At 39.7% G+C, this 27,174-nt stretch overlaps 1 protein-coding gene across 1 annotated transcript; it reads left to right on the forward strand.

The window, feature by feature from the left end:
* The first annotated feature begins 3,473 nt into the window (after positions 1-3,473).
* coro2aa (coronin 2Aa) lies at positions 3,474-25,003 on the forward strand. Its single transcript, XM_083931067.1, has 12 exons — positions 3,474-3,811; positions 10,517-10,717; positions 13,844-13,960; positions 15,246-15,395; positions 16,326-16,505; positions 16,974-17,090; positions 18,634-18,738; positions 18,825-18,921; positions 20,837-20,949; positions 21,066-21,156; positions 21,940-22,169; positions 22,907-25,003. Exons 2-12 carry the CDS (start codon positions 10,517-10,519, stop codon positions 23,045-23,047), a joined length of 1,542 nt encoding a protein of 513 aa, XP_083787193.1. The 5' UTR covers positions 3,474-3,811; the 3' UTR covers positions 23,048-25,003.
* Positions 25,004-27,174: the final 2,171 nt, after the last annotated feature.

Here is a 27,174-nt window from a genome sequence, read left to right on the forward strand (position 1 = left end):
AGTGCGTAGCAACAACAAGTGGAGCCTTGGCTGCCAGTAAAGTGTTCATAAATCAAAGCTGTCTGTCTGCTTTGATAACAGAAGCAGATACATGGTGGCATTGGCCAATGACTCCACTCCTTTCTGTCTGCAGGGAGACACCCTTGGCACAGTGATACTGGCTTGAGCACTACGTTTAAAAGTATTTATTACCGAGGCATCACCCTGTTGAGGTTCCATTCACGATAATGACCGTCTTGCTCTACATTTTCGTTTACTTATACGTGCCATGTTTGGTCAAATTATATCAACCCCAGGTCTTAAGTATTTCTAATTTAATTCATAACAATACTGTATATATAGGGATGGGAAGTGATACGCTTTTATTGATACCAATGCCATCATTGATTTTGCTTATCAATCTGATTTTTTATTGATTCCTTATCAGTTTTTATAGTACGGAAAATAGTCAACCTTCACAGGTTTATAGCATCAACACATCTGTTTTACCATCTGCGTCTGAACACAGTGTGGATGAAATGAGAGAACACTTGCAGTATGAAGCATTTTCTTAGTCAAAGAATAAATCTGATGGTATTATAACGTGGTATTTACCCCCAATAACGGACATGCTGCCTGGACGATATGTGTTTCTCACGATATGAGATTTTGCTATCACAATTATTGTCAGAGGAAATATCACGGTTTCACCATTATTAAACAGGGAATGTTTTATTTGACAGTGGATGTAAAAAAAACATGCAAGCATTATTTTGGTCCTGCACATAAAATGTCAGTCTACTTTATACTGAATATAAAGAGTTCAGAAGGAACTCACAGAACTGGAGTCACATCCAGGTAACTACTTCATATCCCTGAAAGACTGAGAAAGTAAACAGTAACATGTCGTGAACTACTCCAGCCAACTGTTTTGGCAGTGTTGCTACAAGCAGCACTGTCCTGTAATGAAGCCACTCTTAAGGACCATTTATTTATCTCCACCAGGCTGCAAGTTTCCAGCAGCGTAGAGGCAAGAATTTCAACTGGTTCTCAATTCCCATCCTATGTATATACAGTATGTGTACATAGTATACATGTACTGTTCTTCATGTGAATTGGGTCACCTGTAGATGTTAGGGTTGTGTGTGTATTGAATGTTTTCCCCAAAAAGATTGAGTCAAATTTGTGCATTTGATGAGCCAACCACTCCCCTCATCTTTACCAGTTGGTGTGTCCTGTTTCTTATCAGAGAGACAGTATGTGACCGTTGGACTTTGTTGTGTTTTTGTGGGGAGATGTTTGTGGCCAGCTTTATCAGCAGTGTGTGCGTGTGCGCGTGTGCGTGTGTGTGTTAAGCATGTTAAGCATGTTTTCTACAAGCCGTACACTTTTGAGGTAGAGCCACTTGGAAATAGATGTTCTGAATGTTTCCGTATGAAACCTCATCTAATATACAGAATGCATTGCCACAGATTAAAGTTCTCCAGCATTGAATACAGCAGTAAGAATAAGCTCCACCTCAGCTACAACATCTTGTAATAATAATAAGTCAAAAATATATTCAACACTCGAACGGATGCCCTGCTGCATTATGATAATGATTTTTCTGATTATATTTCTGTACTAAAGTACCCCTAACTGTAAATTTAAACTACACCCTAGGTCCTGACGAAGCACATTTTATTCTTCTTAAACTCTAACCGATGTGTGCTGTTGTTGTTGTTATTTTTACTTTTAATTGCAGGACTTTTATTGCTAGTTGAGTGTTTTTACGGTTTAGTATTGTTTCCTTCACTTGGATAATCTAGTTGTTCTCTTTTGCATGAGTGCCCTCGGTGCACAAGACAGTAAAAGCAAAGGCAACAAGACAAACTTAAAACTCAGAAAGTAAAAAAAGGACATTAAACGAGCATTAAATCAAATCTGAAATGTCACAATATGGGATAAGAATCCAAATTAACCTTAAATATCTCCACCTCACTAAGATCTAACTGGTACAGGAATAATTACTCATGATGTCTGAATACTTTTAAAGTGGTGTGCAGGCACGTTTGTGCAATAACAACGATTGATCAGCCCCTCGGCTACACCCCCGTTTGACCGTGTGAAGGCCAGCTTTCTCTTATCGACCTGTTAGCCTCTCCTAGCCCCTGGTGCTAATGTGCCATTACGTAATGTTTCAGTTTGACTTAGTGTTTACCAACGCTGTTCAGCTGAAGCCATGTGAATGGCTGAATGTGAATTGTAGCAGCTGGGCATTCTGCCAAACAATCCAGCTAATTTCATTTTGAGTGCATGTCGCACCTTTTTTTCTTTTACTCTTAAGTTTCTTAGTCTGAGGGGAGTCCGGTCGAACTTCACAGAGGACAGATGGTTTGAGAAGGACTACCAGAGATTAGAACATTAGGTGGAAATATGAGTTTGGTGTGTTTGTAGTGGAGAACATCTGGCCTTCACTCTTATGCAGAGCAACTTATAAATGGATGAAAAGACACAGTAAGTCAGATTTTTAAATGTGTAAAACGGCTAATAGCCAGGAATATGTCCCAGTCAAGTGTTACCAGCCAGTAATATACATACTATATATCCTTTTTGTTTTTAAATTAAATTAAATTAACGCATTAATAACCGATCAGTACTCTGAATTGGCCAGTAGGCAAGTTTGGGTACCGAAATCGGTATCAGGCAGTACAAAGTGTAATCGGAACATCTCTAGTCCCAGTGTTATTCTTCTTCTTATTATTCATTTTTGCATCTTCAATATATGGGAGACGGTGTAGAGCTGACAGGAAGGATGACATGCATCAAAGGTCCCTGGCCAGACTCAAACCTGGGATGTTAGGATTACATAGTTTGCATCTTCAAAGGGGCATGAAGGTGAGCTTACTCGTTTTAGTTTGGGTCCACAGAAAGTCTTGATTACAAACTAGGGGTTATGGTGTTTTTAAAAAAAAATGCATTTCTTTGTCTCATAGAAAGAACTTTAAACCGTCTCTTGTTGTGTTTGAAAGGTGCCATGCAAATAAACTTGCCTTGGAAATACTTCTGTCACAATCTTACTTCATCATACTTCCATCAGACTTTCTAGGAACAGACATTCATGAATGTGTTTTTTAGCTACACATTGAGTAAAAATACACATCTGACAAGTAGGTCATTTTATTATTGAACGACAAAGGGTGAATTAGAGTGTCTGCTTCTTTCTTTCCTCCTCCTGACCTCTCCTTATCCTTAAAGACTGAGCGAGAAATCCTGATTGAGCAAACACTGTGGAGGAGTGACGAGAGGGAGCGGCTCTCAGAGAGAGAGAGAGAGAGAGAGAGAGAGAGGGAGTGTGTGATTACCTGTCTGTCGCTCTGTCTCTCTCTCTCTCTCTCTCTCCCTCTGTCTCTCTCCCTCTCTCCTCGTAGTCACCTCCCTCTCAGGGAGTGTACACACTTCTGCGCTCTCCCTCCTGCTTGTTCACACATGCACTTGGCTTCATGCTGCACGCACACACCCACCGTCTCCTCTGATTGTCTGTGTGCACATCAAAGAAGAAGCTTGGTTAGGACTCTGCTTGGACGGTGCTGTAGCAAGATTTTGGACAGGCGGTGTGTGTGTGTGTGTATGTGTATGTGTGTGTGTGGTGATGTGCATGTGTGTGCTCTGATGTGCATGTGTATGTGCTTTAGAAAAAGCAGTTTTGATCCATGTGCCTGAGATAAACCGGACAAGTGATCCTTTTTGGGGGGGAGGGTTGTGGCTTGCCACTCAGACACAGACAAACTTTTTCTCACTTACTTAAGGACCCACTGCTCCGTCTTGTGCCAGTGTCGACTCCCTCGACAGGGTGAGTGCTGCTCAGCTCCCAGTTTGACTTTCACACACTCCCTCCTGCTTAATTGCACGCTTTTCTTTCTCTTCCGTGTTAGCTCCGTCAGATCTGTCTCTGCAAATCTGTTATTGATCTTTTACTCTTTAGACCTCTGTCCAGAAGAGTGTGAGTGTGAGTGTGAGTGTGAGTGTGTGTGTGTGTGTGTGTGTGTGTGTGTGTGTGTGTGTGTGTGTGTGTGTGTGTGTGTGTGTGTGTGTGTGTGTGTGTGTGTGTGTGTGTGTGTGTGTGTGTGTGTGTGTGTGTGTGTGTGTGTGTGTGTGTGTGTGTGTGTGTGTGTGTGTGTGTGTGTGTGTGTATGTTCACTTTTTCCCCTGGGGATTCAAAAGTCAGTGTTCATGAAGACAGGCTTGAACAAGATAAAACAAAAATCTCTCTCCAAACCAGCTCTCTGCCTTGATTCTGCGCATACTTGAAAAACTATTTTTAACAAGTTTTCCCTGCACAGCACAGATTAATTCGACAGCAGACTGCCACTGCTTTTTAGTTTAATTATCCTATTGCTCAAACTTGGACAAGTAGCCGCTCATTTGTTTCCAGAAGCGTGGACGTATTTTCTATTTTTTGCCGATGACCAAAAAAAAAAAAAAAATGTCAATATGAAACTGAAGTTGTTCCACAACAGTAAAAATGACATCATCATCCACCATCCCAGTCAAGTCATCCCCGTCACCACAGATGGCTATTTATGGCGGAGTCCACCCTCCAAAACACTACCATTCACTGAAATATGTGCCCTGTGGTTTGAATTGCAGTCTGTTTGAGGTCTTTTCATTAAGCCTGGTATCCCGTTTCTCACGTCAAGGTTTACGAACCTATGAGCATGCAGATCTGCTCGTCACAGCTGTGGAAGTGAAGCATAGAGCTCCAACCTAAAGACTTTTAAAGTTCTGACCAAACTGTGGTCTGTGCGTACAGTGTCAAAAAAGCTGCCATTAAAAGCTTGGTCTGATTTTTCGGCGTTTCTGGCTTTTTCTTTAATCGGATATCTCCTCCTTTTTAAATTTCTAACTTTTGCAAAGTGTTTTATTTAACTCTGAGGCACGTCACTCTGAGCATGTTGGCACATTGTGTTAAAGGTCCCATATTTGCTATTTTTAAGGTTCATGCTTGTATTTTCGGTTTCTATCAGAACATGTTTAAATACTTTAATGTACAAAAACACATTCTTTTTCTCATACTGTCTATCTGAATATACCTGTATTCAAGTCTGTCTGAGACGCTCCGTTTTAGTCTGCCCTGATTGGTCAGCCTTTCACTGTCTTCAGCATCTGTGCTCTCTCTCTCAAGTATAGTTGTGACACCACAACCATATAAAAGTCCTGACGGCTCGTTTAATGTCACAGTTCCTGAAGGTTTTCTGTGGATTAAGCGTTTTGATACGCTCACAGTATTTATATAACACCTCGACCTGGTTTTAGAATAAAAAAATATATAGGAATCTCACTTTTTACAGTAATTATAAACATATTTATGTTTTCATCAGTAAAGTATTGAAAACAGTAGGTTCTAGTGTCTATGTCCTGTGTCAGTTTACAGTAAGTCTCTCTCTGTGTATAGGTGAATCCATGATTTGAATCTTTTTGTCTTGCAAATTACACATGGATGTTGTTTAGTAGCTAACTGACACAGGGATGGTGACATCTCGTCAATTGGGAAATAGAAAACTCCCATAACAAAACCATTGATTTAATCTGGTACGTCCCCCCTGTGAAGCTTTAATAGATGGATACAAACCCCATTTAAGGATCCTTCCATTTTATTATCACTTCTACTGTAATAACAACACTCACCAAGAGTATTGCTGACAGACTGTGCTCATGACACATGTATTTGGATGATTATACAGGTTTAATACAAACCCCCAGGTTAGACAAGTGTATTTAAAGAGATTATAAAGTAAACAGTAAAATTATGATTATGATGTGTGTCATCAAAGTTTACAGTCCCACTCTCTGGTTCAGCTCTGACTCACCTTACTTGTCGTGGTTTCGATGATCTGTCTGAGCTGTTGATGGTGATCTGACTCAATTATTTTCATGAGCACTTTGTTATGAGAGCTAATAAAAATGACGGCCAAAAGACCCAAGTTCAATCCTTCAATTACAGCGTCACATCCATTTCTACCAGATTTTTTTCCTTGCCAAACCTGGTGCCTGTATTACCCACAGTGCAACTCGACTGCATGACTATATTTAGGCTGAAAGAAAATAATATTTGTATCATATTGATATATATTGGTCATATTGACCATAGCTAATTCACAGATGCTGCCAAGGAACAGAGAAAGTCAGTGCAAGCCTAATTAGGAACTCATTTGTTCTCCAAAATGACCCAATTCAATAGTCAATACTGTAATACATAATGCAAAATCCCACAGCAAAGTTTTTTTCCCGCATTTTCTCCTGCATATGTTAATCATTAAATCACTTGTCTGTTCACCTGTAAAACTGCCTCTTGGAATAAAGGGCTTTTGTGAGCTAATCTGAACATCTGAATGTGCAATCGTGGATGCCAGAGCGACCAAACATACCTTTAAAACATAACAGATATAATTGTTACACTAAAGCGATGTATGAGGACACAGAAACCGAAACGTTTTTATGTTTGCGTGGGCTTGTGCGTGGCTGCTTGGATATCTGACACAGATAAACGGAGTGACACACTCAGACATAGCCTGTCTTATCCCTTCATACTCATTCACACGTGTGCTCTATAGCAAATGAAGCAGCTATTGGATTACCATTGTGGCTGTTATCCTATTACAAGACAGAGGTTGAAAGCTGTCATCTGTGTATGATAGCAGACTGAACTGGGGGAAGTGTGTCTAACTCACTCACTCGGACATACACAATGAATGTGTGTACGCACGTATTGTGAACAAACTGGCATGGCATGTGTTCACACCTGTACATTCCCTGTCTTGAATTTCACTTGAAGCGTTGACAAAACATTACATCTACAGATTGAGAAGGCGGGGCTGGTGCGTGTGTGCTTGGTTTTATAAGCAGTGGGTTTTTTGGATTAGGTTTAGGGTTATGAGGTCGTCATTGTTAGGACGAGAGAGTTAGGGCCAAAAGTCCTTGCAGACAATTGGTTGGAGGTATTGATAGTAGATCCGTGAGTGTTTGAGACCATAATTATCTTTTTGCTCACGGCCTTAGGCCCAGCGTTGCTTAAGTAACCAATATCTTGACACCAGTAAGTAAACTTTGAACCCCTCTCCTTAGCACCGAGCCCTGGCAAGCCAAAGAGAGGAGTGGTTGCTACAGTAGTGTACGCTTTTTATGAGTTATGAGGTGCTTAAAAGACGGCCTGTAGGTGAGGAATAGCTGCAGATATATGCTTTGCATGTCTATATACAAGTAGAGACCCACACAAGAACCCTGGCAGAGCAAACCAGAAGTACAATTTTCTTTTTTTTTAAATAATATCTGTGTTTTCGGTTTAGTTTTATGACTGTTTTTACAGCCCCCTTATTGCGGTTTGCCTCTGTGACTCACTGTTCACAGACTAAAATAAATTTCCCACTGACAAAAAGGACTGTTTTTTTTTTTGCCAAACATAAAGCTCGTCAAAGAAGCCTTGTGAATAAAACCGTTTTTTCTGCTGTCAGGGAAATGTGCCTGATAGTTTTTTGATCAGCAAGGAGCGGGTGTAAAAATAGCCTGAATAGTGTTTTCGTCATCGGTTCTGTGAGACAGGCCGCCCACCATGCATCCCTGCTGTGTACCTGCTGCAAGACACAGCTGAAAAGAAGCTGCCTCTGACCTGATTACAACCTGCTTTAGATGTGACAACATGTCTCTGCTTTCTGTCCCTGGAAGCCTCTCCCTCTGGTCTTGTAAGCCTCAGCAATACATGAATGCTGATTATATCAACCCAGATATGCATGTGCATAGCTTACTGAGCATTGCACCGGCTGCTTGATGTGTTCAAAATTTTGGTCCAATGTAGAAATGTGAAGCAGGTAACAGTTTATTTCTCTCAGGGAGTTCACTAGTTGATTTCATGCAGCCTTGGGTGTTCACCTTATTTGCTGTTTGGCCTATTCAAGTTCCTATGAGGAAGTTAACGTTTTAATGTTGGTTTTGTCACTGTAGAGCAGAGCAGTTGGCATTTCATTTAAAGCTACAAAGGTGTGTGATAATGATCAAGAATGCATTTTGGGTGGTTATGCATTGCAACACATGACTTATTAGAATGGTTTGACTAACTTATGTAACAACTACAGCAAATCCCTTTATACACGGGATAGTAATGCATGTCATTAAGTCTAAAGTAAATGTTAAGTAGTTCATGTTCCTGCTAATAGTTCAATTGTTTGAGGCATGCTAGCCACGCTAGCTGTTTGGAGCTAAAAAGGCCATGCATCTTTATGCTTTTAAGAGATCCCCTGACTTTTCTTCCAGTGCCACCATGAGGTCTATATTTGTGGTTCTGAGTGAAATTTCTTGAAGACTTTCAGATGGATTGCTGTGGAATTTGGTTCATACATGTTCCCCACAGGATGAATTGTAATAACTTTCACGGTTCGCAAAACTTTCATCCAGCGCTATCATCCGGTGAAATTTGAATTTGTCCAATACTTTTATAAATGACCAAATACCTGCTGTACTTTGTGTTAAGTGTGAATGGCAAATGTTGGCATGCTAACACGCTTGTGTAAACGTAGTAAACATTCTGCTTGCTAAAGTTAACCATTATGTTAGCATGAATACAGGTAACGTTGCTTGTCGTTAAGTTTTTGTTGCGCTATAGTCCCACGTTTCTTTGTGTTATGTTTGCAGTATTTTTGCACATAACTTTTACAGTTATTTGTTGTGTACTTTTTTTTATTATGTAGGTAGTTTCGTTATTTTGAAATGACAAGAGTATGTTTTGTTATATGCGAGTATAATGACAATGAAGTTGATAAATGGTATTTGCAGCCCACTTGTGGGTGATGTGGGACGTTATACACACTGCTCCTTTTATTTTGCTTATTGAATTAATGCAAAGTGTGTGCCTTTTTTTTCCACTAGCAGGACCACTGCAGCTTGAGCTGCTAGGATGGTGATATGGATGTGAATGATAGTGTCTTAGAGGCAGCCAGACTTAAAACACCTGAGACGTTTATTGAAGCTCTTCTTCAAGTAGAGAAACATTCCGGTGTGACAGCATGAGGTGCTCTGTTATGGCCTCAGGGTAGAAGGTGAGAGGTGGAAGAGTAAACTGAGACACGGAGAGTCACAATCTACGCCCGTGCATTTCTGTTACTCTGAGATTCTTCTTTGTTTATTTTCTTTAACCAGATTTTCAGTTTCATTCCCAGCTCAGCTTCTTTCCAGCCATCAGTGCTGCAGGCCACACCAAACGCTGTTATTTTTTATTTCAATCACTGTGATATCACTCCGTTGTTGTGCATCTTGGCTTTATTTATTTACCCATCATCTGAAAAGCCAGGGGGCAGTCCTCATAAAACATAGAGTTGTGTAATTGTTTTTGGTTGACGTGATTTCTAAAGAAATCTCTGTGTTTTCTGTTGTCTGGCTTTGCTCTATTTCCACTTCCTTGCTCTCTGTGTTGTTGTTTGGGTCCAGTTTTTTGCATTAACATCTTGTCCATCAACCTCCTCCACCCCTAATTCATAAGTAATGACCATGCAGCAGGCAGGCAGGGAGCCATGCAGAGTAGCAGAGCAGACGTGCCGGCTGGCCAGGCCTCGTCCCAGTGGACCAGAGCCACTTATCTCTCACAATAATGACATATGCATCGACTAGCTTAAGGAAAGTGGCTAAAAAGAGACTCTGGATTTGGGAAGTCTTCCAAGTTTTCCTCTCTGTATTTGTGTACTTTATTATAACTGACAGAATACTTGATTTCTTTTGGAAAAGTGTCCTAAAAACAACCTATTTCATACAAAAAATACTGACATTATTAAACAATCTGACACATGTTGACCTTAAATACAACCCATGTAATTAACAAATGTTTGTGCTTGAATGCTTATTCCATTACATTGTATATTATTATACATTGCACCAAAACGATGAAACTACAAGTAATTTACCAGCAACTGCCGGACTTTCAAATCTATTTGCTCAGTTATATTTTGCCATGTTCTTTATAGTCTGAGTCACGAGAACAAGACAATAATCAGAATTTGAAAAGAAAGGGTAGGGAACAGGCAAAAACTCATGGCATTAACAAATAATGGGAATAAAAGGGGGACCAAAAGAATACCCTGTGTAATACCACAAGATATTGTCTTGGCCTGAGACAGAGTTTAACACAAATATATATAACTTCCTGATCTTAAGTTCACCACATCCTGACATTAACCGTGCCCTCAACACACCTTAGATTATTTGTAGAGCACATTTCATACAAAAAGGCAATTCAAAGTGATTAACATGATGCTTTCAAAACATATCAAATTAAATGCAGAATCCATCCATTTTACAAAATGAAAAAAATAAAAACAGAGAAATAAATGCTTGAAAGAATGTAACTCAAAGCTCCTGATGCTCGAGTCGACTGTATTAGTTGCTCATATTTCGCAAAAGATATCACATATACTGTTATTTGTGAGAAAGGAACAGGACTATCACTGCCCATAGAAAGCATCACTGAGAGATGATTCTCCTTGACTGACCTCTCCTCCCTCCCTTCCTCTCTCAGATGACATGGCGTCCTCAGTACCGCAGCTCCAAGTTCCGCCACGTGTTTGGTAAGGCCGCCACCAAGGAGAGCTGCTATGATGGTGTGCCAATCACACGCAGCGTCCAGGACAACAACTTCTGTGCTGTCAACCCACGTTTCCTGGCTGTCATCACTGAGTGTGCCGGGGGAGGGGCCTTCCTGGTCCTGTCTCTCAATCATGTGAGTATCTCCATCTCATGGCAGATTTCACAGACTGATGTCAGCTTTTTAAAGTGGCATGCGCACTATTTCACTCAGGATGCTGATCATGGATACTGTGATATGATTTGATATGGGGGGAAATGGGGAGAATAGCTTGGCTCCAGACCTCTGAATCTCAATTTTCAGCAATTCAATTGGGTCTGATGTTGTGCACACATGTATAAAAATACCTCTGCCATTAATTCTACTTTTTTCAGAGCTTCAGTTTTTGTTGTCAGAAAGGTGTTAAAGTTTATCACTGAGGTCATAGTACGATAAGATAGACTTTATTGTCCAGAAGGAAGTTTGTCTTGGACAAATACAGTATCCGCTGTTAAAAAAATACAATAACCATAGTGCATACCTACAGTGTATGCACAGACTGCCATCAACCAAAACATTGCGTACTGCTTGTCGTACGACTCACCTATTATAGTCGTCAAAATAGCAACAACATCATCGTCATCAACATTGTCATCGTCATCATAAAAACTACGTGTGTACAGTTGTGGCTTTGATGGACGTAGGGGAAAGAAAGTTCTTAAGGTGGCTAAGCGCAACACCACCAACCAGGCAGACATTTGGTTGGTGGTGTTGCACTCGACTGTTTTCTATTGAAAGATGCAGTGATGAGCGTGTATCAGGCAAGAACTTCATTGCAAAAGAATAACCTGTCTCAAAGTGAGATGGCTTAAGGTCCTTGTAGTTCATCATAGTTATTCTTTTGCTAAGCTTAACAATGATATAAAGATGGCTGATATTGTTGCAAGTAAGCATACTGCTTAAGATTTCCTCCTGTTAGCTACTTAACAGGCATGCAACAGGAGAAATCAGGGAAATCAACATGAACATATTCACTCATTACTGAAGTTAGCTTTGACCAAAAGCTGGGCAGTTTCAAAAAAGATGTAACAGTGGTATATACACAGAGCTCCTTCTTAGTATAAGCAGCTTATTAAAGTCATATCTGTGTTTTCAGAGCAGACTTTAGATTATTGTTTTATCTATGGTATGAAAAACAAAGAATTTCATTAGTTTCATCTACTGAGTCTTCAACATCTTTCATGGTTTCTCTTTGCTCCCGCACAGACAGCACACCTGGAAATGACAGCTCTGCTCTAGATTATAAATAGGACGGTAGCAGTGGAGCCAAAAGAATCTCTAAATAGCAGGAAACCCCCAACAGCTCATTCACTTCAACCTAAACATCGCATGTGGTCTTTTTTTTCTCCTCATTACATCTAATCTCCTTTACCAATCTCAGTGTGATTAATCAAACCCTCTCCCAGACATTAGTTATGTATATCATCACATCCACTGGTGTTATCAGTAACAATAGTCATCTCTCAAATAAACTGAGCCAGTCTTCCTGGTTACATTTACAGTTCTACTGTATATCTCCAGTCCGGGGCCATTCATCAAGCTGAACACCTTTTCCCTCCTTTCTCCCCCTCTCCGTCTGTCTCCATCTTTATAGCTGAATTATCACCACCTTCCTGGCATGGACAGGAATTGCATACGGGTTCAGGAATGACATAACTCACCCCTGTTCCCCTCCTTTCACTGTCTCGAGAAGGTGAAACTCCCCCCCTCCCCTTCCTCCTCTTTTACCTCCCATTTTTGTGTGCTCACTCACAGATATGCTATTGTTCTGTGGAGTAGTTGCCACAAGAACAGAAGTTTTATGTTCTGCTTACTCCTGTGTGTGTCAGGTTTGCTGGAAAACACAGATGATGGTTACATCATCCCCATGTTCAAAACACACCTTACCTGCATAGTAGTTTAGCCTGCAGGTGTGTGCGTGTGTGTCAGTAGAAGGAAGGTTGTGTCCCTGCAAACGGCATAATTAGCAGTCTTGTTGAGGCAGAAAATCTTCAGTAAGACTCTTGTAACAGGATCATGGAATACCAGAGCATGTGTCACAAACGTTTTGTGTAATTCCACCTTTGAGTAGATTCATGTTAATGTCAAGAAGAGTCTGACTGCATGAGTCTTACTAACCTGCAAAGAACGTCCTGTCCTGATTCAATACATCATGTTTCTGTCTTTAAAGCTGCTCTGATCAGTATTTTTATATCAAAGAAAACTCCTTTGATTTTTATCAGCCAGTTTACAGGTCTTGGGGAGTATTTCTGCATATGTGGAAAAAAAGTTTTTTTTTAGCTTTCAATGAGCCGCATTAATCAGGAAGGAAATTACTTTTGTACGTGCCACTATGCTTTGCCTTGCAAAACAATGACATCAAACTGGTGCGTCTACACAGTGGCAGCAAGAAGGAGATAAGGTGGAGAGTTTGAAATTATCCAAAGCGTGGTGTTATAATAACCAACGCACGCGGTAAGGCTTGGGGTCCCCTGCTAAAGCTGCTGCCCCTGCGACCCGACCCCGGATAAGCGCTTGAAGATGAGATGAGATGAGATCTACACTGTGTTCAGACTCAGAGAAAATAAAATAGTTTCAGATTATCTTTCCCCACACAGAAAATTGATCGGGGCCATAGGTGACTTGATTAAAAGTCAGACCGACAATGACACTGTCATCAATAAATTCCCATTCCTACGGACTATGCGCAGCCATTGGCCATGATTATCTCCTTTAAATCTCCCAAAAACGACACCAGGCTGCTACAGTGTAACCACACAGACCTATACTCAACATCAGACTGCTCGCTGCTAGCAGACTTCCTCTCCTCAAAACACTGTGGTTGATTTCAGCCTGCATGCACGCTTTAAGCCTAATATTTTTGAGTAATGGTGGATAATTTTAAACTCTCCACCAGCTAATATTGGTAGCAAAAAAAGTTAGGGGATTGCTTAGTCGCTCCTGCAGCTCCCTGCTACGCACACAGCCCCAGCTTGAGGAAAGGAGTTGGACATTTTGGGAAATTTGCCCTCTTATACCACTGTCGTACAGTATTTTTACTTTAAATATGTAGGTAGATCCAGGAGCTCGTTAGATTAGCTTAGCATAAAGTTGCCAGGCAACCTGCGGAGACTGGTCGGTGAATTGATGTTTTTACATTTACTATTCCTTTAAGTTTTACCAGGAATACACATTAGTTAATATTAATATGTTCTGTGTTATTTTTGTGTGTTTGTGTATCAGACAGGTAAAGTGGATCCTCACCATCCCCGGATATCGGGCCACAGAGGCAACGTGTTAGACATCAAATGGAATCCCTTCAACGACTACTGCATCGCCTCCTGCTCTGAGGATGCCACGGTTTGTACCAACACAACACACCAAATACATTTTCAAAATGGTTCACTGACGTGTCATCATTTCCCTGGAATATGAGCATGTAGCAGCAGGGAGATTATTTTATGGCCTTGCTCTTTAGCCTTCAAGAAGAACTAGAAGTCATTCCACACATTCCTCAGCTCCGACCTGGCAAAGAAAAAATCCTTGTACACAGAAAGAGAAAGGAAGAGTCAATAGGGTTTAACCCTAACCCCGGACATTTTCTCTTCTTTTCTCTTCTCCATTATCTGCGTTTTCATAGATTTAGAGGTATCGAATGCATCAATTGTTTGAGGTGGAGAAAGCATTCAGATCATTAACCTAAGTAAAAGGGCTAATAACACATTATAAAAACTACAAGTGAAAGTCCTGTATTGAATATTTTATCTAAGTAAAAGAATGTCAGTATAATCAGGAGTAAAAGTATTCAGTGCAGACAAATAGCTGCTGTGACTGTTATACTATTACATATTATATAATTAGAGTAGGCTATTATTACTTGTGCGTTGGTTCGTACAAATTCAGAAAATAGTGAGAAATGCAATTGCTTATTGAACTAATCTTTTCAGCTGTACTTCTATAAACTGTTTGGTAGGTTAGTCTATGACAAAACATTGTATACTATATAGAGATGCACCAATTGTTTTTCTGATCCCATCCGATACCTGGGCTGAGCGTATCGGCCGATACCCGATACTGATCCCATTCTACTGTTGAATTAAAGAAGCGTATACCTTTCCATGAAGGCATCAGGCTTGACATAAACATTTAGCCTTGTTAAAAAAAGGTAAAAAATTAACACAGATATAAATGTACTTAATATTATTTATTAACAAATAACAAAGTGTACATTAGCAGCAAAAAAAAATAACACTTCCATGTAAAGTGCACTGCAAAAAAATATTTTAAAATGTAATAGGTGTAAACCATGTAAACACCTTAACTGTTGTTGAAAAAATAGAATTGAAGTGACTAGACCGCTGTACTGCATTGCTGGGTATTATATTAATAAAAAAGAAATGAATGGATCAGAACGCTGGATCGGCTTCATTCATCCGATATCCGATCCAGCTAATTAATCAATATCCGAGCCGCATCTCTCAATTTATAAGCTTTATGAGCACTAAAACGTAAAAAAATAAATGTAGTGGAGTTGAGGTAGAAAGTAGCATGAAAAGAAAAGACTCAAGTAAAGAGCAAGTACCTCAGATTTGTGCTTAAATAGAGTTCTTGTTACTTATGTGGTTTTCTGTGTGTGTGTCTGCAGGTGAAAGTGTGGGAAATCCCTCAATATGGTGTGCTGAAGAACATCACAGCACCGTGGAAGGAGCTCCAGGGTCACAGCCGCAGAGTGGGCCTCATCGAGTGGCACCCGACTGCTAACAACATCCTCTTCAGTACGGCTTATGACTACCAGGTAACACAAACCCACACACTTAACCTAACACAACTACGAGCTAAAAAGAACTACTGTGACGTAAACTGTAAGCCAGGGCTGTAGTACTTGAGGCCCGTCTTCAAGTCCTCAAATCTTTGTCTTAGGTAATGAGAACTGGTCAAGTTATTCCTGGCTGCTGATTTGGGATAATTTGTAGAGAATGTGGCTAAATTCTCTGCATTTATTAGTTCGATGTTAGCAGATGGATCGATCTCGTTTATAGAGCCATCCTGACCCCTTAATCACTGTAGTAACATTTGAAATACATAATTACCTATTGTGTTCTTGAAAAGGATTGGATTTGCTCTGGACCTGGTGTTAGCCTTACTTTGACTCGATTAACTTGGTCTTGACTAGAGCTGCTGCTGTAAGCTATTATGTATGAGCAGCCCAGTTCTTGTTAACAAACCGAAGTAATGATCGCTTACGGTGACGCTACAACCTGCTCATTGTTTTGTTGCGTGCAGAGGTGTTAGCAACACAACCTTTTTCAGAAGTCTTAGGTCCCAGAGAATACCAAGTCCAATTCAAATTAAGTGGCAGATTTACAACAACTAAAATCCGCCATCTTCCACCTTTTGTTTTTCTATTAATGTGTTGTCCTTTTGTTCTAGTGTTGTTTAACTTGCTTTCTGTTTGATTGTCTATTTTTTCATGTGTTTTTTCTGTAAAGCGTCTTTGACTACTGAGAAAAGCACTATATAAAACTGATCTATTATTATTATTAGATTTAATCAGTTATGCATAAAACATTGTATCTACCTCTCTTGTAAAGAGTAAAATAAAATACGAAAAATATCTCTGACATTTTCACTTAAATAAAACCTGCTGTCTGTCTCAACGTTTAAACTTCAATAAGTGAATTCCCTACAAAAGATCCACGCCTGTGTGTGTAATGTGCACCTGCAGGTGATGCTCTGGAACCTGGACTGTCCAGAGCAGGTGATAAAGAACCCAGTGCGGACAATCAGCCATCACACAGATGTCGTCCTCTCCATGTCTTTCAACACCGACGGCAGCCTCTTGGCCACCACCTGCAAGGACAGGAAGGTCCGACTCATGGAGCCACGCTCAGGAAACCTACTGCAGGTGATGCATCGTATGTGTGTGTGTGTGTTACCGAAAACTGAAAAGTTAGTAAGATTAAAAAAACATAGATATATTTAATCAATCAAAACCTAAAAACCAAGAGCCTTAGTGGTCTGGCACAAAAACATCCCAGCTAATGATCGAAGCTTCTTTCCCGCTTCCCAGCCCCGGCACTCATCCAGCACCACACAGCCAAAACTGACACCTCTGCCCTGAGCAGGCCCACAGCATAACTCCACAGACCTCTGGGTCTCAGTGTCAGTGACTCACACACTTTACAGCAGCCCGCTCTCACTACCTTCGCCTGCCAAGCAAGCTCACATGAACACATAAAGGACATTACATCACAGTGCTGTAGTGTTGAGCCGTTATTATTAGTCTATACCTTTTCATATTACTTTAAAAACGCTGTACATATAAAATGTTTAGTGTGCTTGACGCTTAGTTTTATGTATGTTGTGTGTGCAGGAAGCAAACTACAAGACGCACAAAGCCAGCAAGGTGCTGTTCCTGGGTAACCTGAAGATGCTCATCACAGCAGGCACTTCACGTTGGAACGACCGGCAGTTTGCTCTGTGGGATCAGGTGAGCTCAACTGTTGAGTACTAAATCATCTCATGCCAAGGGTTCACTGGCTAGCTTTTTCTGCACTTTCATGCTCATGTCACGGTTGTAATTTGCACATTGTCAACGGGATCAGGTGTCAATTTGTGGTCATGTGATGACACATACAATGGCTTGTTATCAGGTGATTGGGGTTCCACACTCTGGTCATGTGGTGACACCTGAACCACCTTCATTCACTGATGAAGATCATGACATCAGTCATTTACACCCAATACAGATTTATTTACATTCATTAGTTACTGAATATCTTTCCTGTCCAGCAGAAAACCAAATATCTTCATTATCAGTAAATCTTTTTAAATAATTTCTCAATTATTGGTTAATCATTTATTATGATTAATCAATAAAAGCCTAATAGGATCAGTTTACGGTCAAATATCCTAACAAAGAGCAGAAAATCACAATCACAACAGAGAAGCTGCAACCAGAGAATGCTGATCATTTTTGCTTGAATACCGGATAAACAATTAATTAATTATTAAAACTGTGGTCAAACAATGGATATGGAAGCATGGGGCCATCCTCCTAATAGTCTCACTAATCACTCTAGTCACTTTTAATCTTCCTCTTTTCCCTCAGGCTCATTTAAAGCAGGGGCATCTATATCCAATACTTGGACTGTAGAAAAACTAAATAACAGATGTAGTACACACCCGAGATGGGGACTTGGGCTCTAGTCACACACACAGTAACTTAAAACTTGACTTGAGACTCAAGATTTGGGACTTGTGAACAATCTTTTATTTTGTATTATTAGATTTGTGGAGCATTATCATATAAACATTAACTTGCACTGCAGGTTTTTCTTATGTTGAATTGCAATATGAGTAATTATACACCAAACAACTAATCAATGCAGATACTATATGCTAATAGATAAATAAGTCAGAATACTTTACCTTTTGTCACCTGTTATTGCCTTTAAATCTTGCTAGCACAATGTTGTATACATAATATGTTTGTGATGATTTTAACTCACCTCCAGCTCACTGCCACATGTACAGTCCACGTTCACAGGCTTTCATCCATATTTTTATCTCCTTTGTGTAAATTTTCTGTACAAGTTGAGCAAAAACTTGAGCCTGATATCAGACAGAACTGTCAACTAGTTTACATCAACTTGAGTTTTCGTTAACATGCATCTAGGGTTTTAAGTAGAGCTGATGGCGCGCTGCACATGATAGGCTCATTACAACCGTAAGATCTCATGGGGAGATACTGCTCAATGTGAAGTGGAAACCCTCCCAAGAACAAAAGTCTGCCATCTAGTGGACAAACTGGTGGACTTCGGTGTGTTTTGATGTGTGAGAGTGTATTGTGGGTGAAAGATTATGGCCGAAGCAGGGATTAGGGATTGAGCACTCATCTTTTTTTAATTCAGCGCTGGAGAGTGCTTCTTATGTAGAAGTGGATTTAAATGTTTGAGTGTTTTGATATAGGGAATGCTCTCTGTGCTACTGGTGCTCAAGTGTTTGTTTTTGATCTTTGTGTGTGTTTGTAGGACGATCTGTCTGTGCCTTTGTTAGAAGAGAACCTGGATGGTTCTTCAGGAGTCCTTTTTCCTTTCTACGACCCTGACACACACATGCTCTACCTTGCTGGGAAGGTGGGTCTCTGAAAGCAACTAGAAAGTGTCCATACATTTATGCATTATCATATAATTGTTACAAAGTCTTCTCTTGTATCTGTCAGGGTGACGGAAATATGAGGTACTATGAGATCAGCTCAGAAAAACCGTATGTCCACTACCTAACAGAGTACCGCTCTCACCTACCTCAGAAAGGAATGGGTAAGAAACACACACACACACACACACATAAATACACACGCACACACACAAACACACACACATTGGTAAAATCCTCAAACAAATAGAAGTGTCCCAAACACACTGGCACTGTACACTTTTTAAAATCAAACTCCAGTATTTCCTGACTTGAATGTGTATGTGTGTAATGCCGCCTGCGTTCTGGCTGCACTGACTCTTCTGCACCTGTAACCAAAGCTGCTGTGCAAATAAGCCTGCAATATTTGAATAGCCAAACCAGCTGGTCAAGGCGAACTCGTAGACCATGTGAAGTGACATGCAGACTGACAGACACGCTCCCCTGTTTTACACTTAAATTTCGAGCTGTACTCGAAATACTGAAAAAAAAAAGTTGGCTGGGATTGACTCTACGTGGCTCTCGCAGACTGTTCCCCAGTTTATCTATAAAGTAAGGAGTCTGCGCGTGTTTCTTTTTTCACTGGATTCTGTGGGTCCAGGTGAATTTAATTATATACCACCATTTCGGTCTAGATTGTTTTTCCACCATCTTGAATTCTGTCCAAATATATATTTTTTTCTACTCTTACTACAAATTTTGAGCAATCATCACCAAATTTGGTACAGAACGTCTCTGGACCAAGGAGGAAAAAGTTACTTTTTCAGATTGTTTATGTTTTATTCAGTTTTGCTTCAACTGGCCCTCAAAGTTTGCTCAAATGCTGTGAACAGGGCTTATATTACAAAACATGTGATATGTCCTGAATGCTTTCTGCTATTTGGCAGTGGACATGACAGGTTTGGTGCCATTTGGCCAATAGGTGGCACTGTAGCTGCATCATCTAACTATAAAGAAATGAATCCCAATATGTGTCAGCATTTTCCGAACAGGCACAGCACAAGTACGTAAAATACCAGTTTTCTTTTCATGGCCACATACACTGTCATGCACGTGCATCTGGACGGCTATAAAACAACAGAGGAACGCTGCTCAGGTCTCCATTACTTCCCTTCATCTTTACAGAGCAAATGTTTGTCGCTATATTCATGCTCTGAATGTTGACGTACAGCTCCTTTAATCTCAAGACAAGGATATTTTTCGATGGAAGATGTTTAGAAACAATTTCAAGATTTTGCCAATTTGTTTGGTTCATGGAACTGAACAGCAGCGGCTCTTTATTATTAAGTTACAGAGATACAACTGAGATATAACCCACCGGCTGTTCTACCTGCTGAATCTAGCACGATGTAGAACTTTAACAGACTCAACATGTACTGTAACAATAAAGTAGACTTGGACTTTCAGGTACGATTCAGGTCATTTTCTAAACAAAAGTCCTTGTTTCATCTGAAACTGAAAAATATGGTTTCTCTTAACTTGAACTTTCACTATTTTATGTCTTAGATTCTCTTTTTTCCCTATTATACATATTTAATGAGTATTATCGAAGGGAGCCTGAGATCTAAGTTTGCATTTCTTCTCTGTAGTTGCTGTACATATGACATTAAAGAACTTTAAACTTGAAAGCAGTCCAAAAATGTATAAATCCTTGAGAAATGAATGCCAAATTTGTTGTAATGGTCTAATGATCAAAAAGAATCCATTTATTATAACTTGGTGGGTGTTAAAAAGCCTATAATGTCTTTACTGCACATGATCCTGACCTGAATGGATGTGGACCTGCATTGACACCTTTGATTTTCCTATTACAATATTAACATGCATGTGCGCTTGTTAAAGGTATTTCTTTCTTGTCAAGCCATAATGTAATGTTAAGTACATCTTATTTGAGGCTATGTTTTGTCTTGGTGTTCTCTTTTCTACTTTTTCTCCATCAGTCAGTACATAATTGCAACTCTCAAGTATATTTAATTATTATAATTAATTAATTATATTATTACAGAGTAAAACTGCCTCAACATGTGTGTTTTCCTTCAGGCGTGATGCCAAAGAGAGGTCTGAATGTGAGTTCCTGTGAGGTGTTCAGGTTCTACAAACTGGTGACAATCAAGAGTCTCATTGAGCCTCTCTCCATGATCGTACCCCGCAGGGTGAGAGAACATCCGCTCACACAAGCCACAAACACCAGGGAGATGTATAAAATAAATTAATCAATTTTTAGGAGATTTCAGAGATCTAATTTGTCTGAATGTGCTGTGTATTCTAGTCGGAGTCATACCAAGAAGACCTCTATCCAATGACGGCTGGTAACAAGCCTGCTTTGACTGCCGAGGAATGGATCAGCGGCATCGATAAAGGTCTGAGTGAGTGAGTGAGTGAGTGAGTGAGTGAGTGAGTGAGTGAGTGAGTGAGTGAGTGAGTGAGTGAGTGAGTGAGTGAGTGAGTGAGTGAGTGAGTGAGTGAGTGAGTGAGTGAGTGAGTGAGTGAGTGAGTGAGTGAGTGAGTGAGTGAGTGAGTGAGTGAGTGAGTGAGTGAGTGAATGACATTTTTATACAGTATGTTGGCGAGGTGCTGGCGGATTTGCAGGTCTGGTTGTGAATATCTCCTAAAAATCATAATCAGGCATTGATATGGCAAATTAATGCTAAATTGTATATGTGAAAATGTGTAATGTAAACTAAACTGTTTTTGGTATCTGTGTAGAAATGATGGAGATAGTGTGACATGCATCAGAAGTCCCAAGGCTGTAGTTTTAATATAATCATAGCCTCACGATGCAAAAGTAAATATATGATAATATAAAATGATTTCCCAGCCATAATCCCACGTATTAACTATATTCTGAATTCGTACTTCAAATTTCCATGCTATAGGTGTATTTTGCATCACTGTGTTTTAAAATATATATATATATATATTTGATATTACATGTTCTTTTTTCTTTGTGATGCAAACTCATAACATTAGCATCATGTAAAAGCCCAAATACCATTATTTTTTAATAATATATCAAAGCTGGTCAAGTCACGACTGATTAATTTATATCAATTCATCAGGTTGAATTTCTGAGAACATTTTCTCTCATTTCAATTTTCAGGATAATTCAGCTCATCTTCCTCCTCGCTCTCTTTGTCTTCTAGGTCCGGTGTTGATGTCTCTGAAGCCCGGAAGTCAAATAGAAGATTCGTACTCAGAGATGAGCAAGGGCCTGGGAAACTCTGTGGACAGTCGCAGGTCTCACAGCAGACCGGGCATGCTGCAGCTGGCGTACATTCAGGACCAACTGGGAACCAAAGGTGACAATACAGAGACACCCGTCAGCAACGGAGAAGACCTCGGACTTTGCTCTCCGCCCAGGACAGAGAATGAGGTACTGCATGATGAAGACAAAAAAAAAAGAAGGAAAAACTCTTCTTGCACCTCTCCCTCTCCCCTCCCTCTCTCTCTCTCTCTCTCTCTCTCTCTCTCTCTCTCTCTCTCTCTCTCTCTCTCTCTCTCTCTCTCTCTCTCTCTCTCTCTCTCTCTCTCTCTCTCTCTCTCTCTTTCTCTCTCTCTCTCGCTCTCTCTCTCTCTCTCTCTCTCTCTCTCTCTCTCTCTCTCAAATGACCTGTGTCTCTCGTCATGGGCTGGATTTTCTAAAGCTCTATTTTCCTCTATAAAACTTATCAGTCAGTTATTTACTCCTGTGATGCAATTACAGTTTTAATAATTTAATTTATTTAAAATTTGCTATTCATTTGGCCAGTGGACAAATAGTGGACACTGATATCAGTGTGCTTCTGTGTCTTCCCTCGCTCTTAACGGTAGAGAAGTCAGAAAGTATTAGGAGATGAACTAACAAATTGTTGGTTTTAGTCTTTTCATAACATATTTTGCAATATCGAAAATATAGAGTATCATCTGCCTTAGTATTGCTGTGTACACTGCAATAATTAAAGGTGACCTAGGTGTGGCCGTTAGATGATCTGTTTAGAAAGATATCAGTGAGTAAATCAGACTGGAACTGAAGCCTCGAAGTAGTGAAAAGGTGTACATGCCTCCCAAATCTCTAGTGGACGTTACACCCTTGATAAACTACAATATATTGTGCATGTGTTTTGTCCACAGCTGCGTCTGAAGTTCCACAAGCAGCAGGAGGAAATCAGACGGTTGAGGGAGCTTGTCAACCAGAGGGACGTGCGTGTCAAACAGCTGGAGCTGGAGATTAAGAACATCAAAAACTCCCAGTCTCACCAGAGCTCACTTTAAGACTTACCCGACCCACGGGGTTCCCTTTGCCCCCTCGTGGAAAACATGCATTACTGTACAAACTTACTATACCCCATCTTCAAACCACCACACCTCTTCTCACCTCTTATCCTTTAATGAGACCCCCACACTCACTGCACAGGGGTGTTTAAACCTCAACTTTATGTTTTCTTTCAATCTGTCATTTCTACACAATCTGCACATATATTCTTATACATTCACTCAAACACTGAGTCTCACCCAGCTGTAACACTTTAAAACTCTTTGCACCTGTTGACTTTTACCCTGTTTCTTTTGTACGCATCACAGCTATGCAAGTTATTTGTAATTTTTAGCTTTTTTATGCTGTTTGTAGCTGAGAGATTAAAAAAAAAAAGGATGTCTGTGCCTGTCCTGACTGAATGATGTGGCTGTCTGCGTGTTGTTTGAAAGCTGTTGCAGGGCAGGAGCAGACATCCGGTTTGATTGTACCATAATGCTGAATTTTTTTTTCTATGCTTGGTGATTTTTTTTTTCTTCCAATATTTAAACTACTGTAAGTGGAGTTGGCTGTGGTGTTTTAATGTATGTGTGCTTGAATGAGAGAGGTCCCAGCTGTGTCCTTGCGTTCCACTGAGCTGCATTTAGTTTGATTTTTAATTTTTGAATGACTGGAAAATTGGTGAGTAATCAATTCGTTTCACAGCAGCTATCGTGTAAGCCAACTCTGTAACTGATGCCATGTAGCAGTTCTTAATTTTTTTATATTTATTTTAAAATACAGTCAAAGAAAAAAAAACACATTTAATCAAGTACTTGAATTCGTGATTGTAATTTTGAAAAATACAGCACGCAAACTGTTTTTAAAAAGGACTAACAGCCTGCTTTAATTTTTCTTGATGTGGAGTCACTGTGAAGAAACAATTGAAAGCCATTGTAGAGCCGGAGTCCTGCAACACCTCTGGTTTTTGTTCCACTAGCTTCCAGTTCTGAATGTTTTTTCTTCAAAAGGGTTGTCTTTAATTGCTCTCCAACTGAAACATGACACTGGGGTTTTTCTTTTCGTATTTTAAGCCGAAAGGGTATCTGTTACTGTAGTGGATAGTAAAACCGCTCCGATGAGTTATAACGTGAGTTAAAGGACGATGTGATGATCAATGTGAGGATGTTTTTTTACCACCATCAGATCATTTTTACCTGTTACACTTTGGTAGCGATCCCTTCAGTATCTCAGCATTTCTGGCTTTATCAATTATTTAATTTACTGGATTAGACAAACAGACATTTTAATACTATACTGTATAGCATCTCAGTAAAGTTATAATAGATTTTCCAATAAATGATATACAACCATCTTAAATTATAGGATTTGGTTTGTATTGCACTCTTCTAAGCAGGACCTGGAGTTGTTGCATGCCAACAAAATAATCATTGAGCTTGACAGTTATTAAGCACAAACTCACAAACACTTGACCTCCATGGCAAATTTCAGCCTCACAGGGCGAAACCTGATTGCTGGTTGCAGCTAAAAAACAATCTCCACTTAAGGTCTAATACTCCCTTGTTCTGGAGCTTTAAACCGTTTTCATTAGCAGATGAAGTTTGTAAGTAAGTGTTCCTACAGTAGAGATTGTTTTTGTCATCTGCTGTTTCCAAGATCAAGAATGAATTGTCAAGCCCAATTTTAAGCCAACAGCGCTGATAAATCCTAATACAAATAGATATTTTTGTTATTTTCAGAAGATGGAGAGAGATTATCAGTATGCTGTTTCAGGTTTGTTATCGACCCCCTGTGATGACGTAGACATAGTCTGGATGATGCTTGTGGAACAGAAGTGAGCTCAACAGGGAAACGGGACTTCATCTCTTAAACATTTTACTTGCATGTGACAGGGAACTCATCAATGTTTTTAAATGCTTTGTTGATCTGTTAATGCACCCAAAAAGACTTAAATAACTGTAAAATAAAGTGTACACAAATTTGCACTGAGCAGTTAGTACCTTTTCCACCTTTATGGCATATAGAAATGTGTTTTCCCTCAAGGAAATTCTCAATGGTGTTAAACTGTCGGAGCAGTTTCTCATATTCGCTTGCAGAATTTAAACTTTACCTTGTCTCATCTCCATGTTGAGAGACATGTAAATATGCATAGATGTCACAGAACCTCATGCAGGTTATACAAACAATACAGATATTGATCCTAAGATAACCAGTCCGATGCAGCACAGATTATCACGTACACCGGTATTTATGCAGTCAGAGGCACAAGCATCATAATGATATTCTAGATTTGGCTTACATTTCATTGTCAAAGACGTAACACATGGAAACTTCCAACCTAACCAATACACATACAGACACATACTGGCCTCCGTATTATTGTAAACCTTTTGGAAGAATGGTTCTAGCACAGCTTCATCTATGTCTGAACTCTAAACTAACCACTTCTGTTGGTGGGCAAGTCTTAAAACTTTCCCGTTGTGTTCTGGTGTGTTGAGTGAACTTGCTCGAGGACTGATTGATTTTGTTTGATCACATCGGTTCAAGGTGACTGGTTGTACTTCCAGAGCCATTCCAACCAGGTTAATCAGTCCATGTTTCCCTCAGAATGTATTCAAATGGATTTCACCTACAAAAAATGCCAAAGTTGTTCATTCAGAGTGTAACTTCACTCCCAGGTTTGACCCTAACTCCACCCACTGCATCATTTTGAAAAATGCAACAAAGTGTGCAAGGGACGAGGGGGGCTGCCTACCTCAGATAAGAGGGCGTTAACATTTTTAAATTAGATATATAGTCTATGGATGATATAGAGACGTCCCAACCAGTCAACTCTAGCTCAGCATTGGTCTTCTAAGATTAGGGCTTAAAAAAGAGTAAGAAGTAGGAGCTGTTTTCAACCCATGAAATGCTGATTTTTATCAATTTGGTGAGAAGTGTCAATATTGACACCATCCAGTGCAGTCATGTTATTTAGTTTACAACTCAAAAAAAAAGTGTGCAGTGCCTCTTTAAAGAGCAATCATTTGTTAGCTTGGGTATTCAATGCTTTATGTAGTTAAATGCAAATATATAATATAAATGTATCATATAAATAATAAAGCCACCATCATTTTTTAGTAGCCATCTCCTCTCAAGCCAGCAAGCTCAACCAACTACCGAATTTAGCCAGTTAGCTCCTGTTAGCTAGAGCAGTGGTTCCCAAAGTGTGGGCTGCGGCCCCCTAGTGGACTGTAGGTGGGCAGCGCAAGGTCATTCAGAATAAATTTATGAAAAGTTTAAATTTTGCAATTAAGTTTGAAATTACCAAAAAATAAAAAAAAATATTATTTTTATTTTTAAATGATAAACAAGCTCTGCCTAGATAGTTAGTTAGCCAGCTTGCTAGTTAGCATATGCAGCATTGTTACACTAAATGAATTAAAGGATAGGTTTTTGTACTTACTAAAAATGTTTGCTAATGAATGCACTGTCCATCGACTAAGTGTTTCAGGTCCAGGTTTATTCTAGTCCAGGAGCTCAATGAGAATAATATAACTTAACCTCTGGTATGTTCCCATTAAAGGCCCTGTAAGCTCACTTCTCAATGAGAAGGCTTTTAATCAGGCAACAAGTGGAAACACCTGTGGGTAGACCATGACCTTAATATGGAGGCCTTACATTAGAGGTTGACCTAAAGTGTATTTTTAAGGCCAATATAATAATGACACTTGCATCTTTTACCATGTCTGTATGTCTTTACTGAGTCCTTGTGACTGTAATGGTTGAATTTCTCCAGAAGGCAAACGTGCATACAGTACATCTATGGGTTTGACACAGTAGTTCTGTCATCCATGTTTTTTGAAGTCTTAATTTACCCACAGTTCACAAACTAGAAACAGCTTTGTGCAACGTTTGAATTTCAACATCTATTTGAAGTCTACTAGTTTGATCCAAGTCCGGGTCACAGTGTATATTTGTGAAACCGGCCCCCGGTCATACCAGAGCGAGTCAGGCTGTAGAGGCAAAACCTCTGATTGTACTAATTCTAAAGAAAAAAGTGTTTTATTGGTTAAAATTTCAAGTTTCATTTGTAAGAGGAATAATGTTATTTGTACTTCTCAGCCTGTGATACAAGTTGAATAATTTCCTCTTGTCTTCTTTAAAC

This window comes from Echiichthys vipera (genome assembly GCF_963691815.1).
Source record: "Echiichthys vipera genome assembly, chromosome: 2".
Lineage (NCBI taxonomy): Eukaryota > Metazoa > Chordata > Actinopteri > Perciformes > Trachinidae > Echiichthys > Echiichthys vipera.

What these genes read in the sequence shown, in the direction of transcription:
- coro2aa (XM_083931067.1), top strand. Translation starts at nt 10,517, where the DNA reads ATGACATGGCGTCCTCAGTACCGCAGCTCCAAGTTCCGCCACGTGTTT. An exon ending in CCTGCTCTGAGGATGCCACG is followed by an intron (nt 13,961 to 15,245) that starts GTTTGTACCAAC and finishes GTGTGTCTGCAG; the next exon opens with GTGAAAGTGTGGGAAATCCC. An exon ending in TGCTCTACCTTGCTGGGAAG is followed by an intron (nt 18,739 to 18,824) that starts GTGGGTCTCTGA and finishes TGTATCTGTCAG; the next exon opens with GGTGACGGAAATATGAGGTA.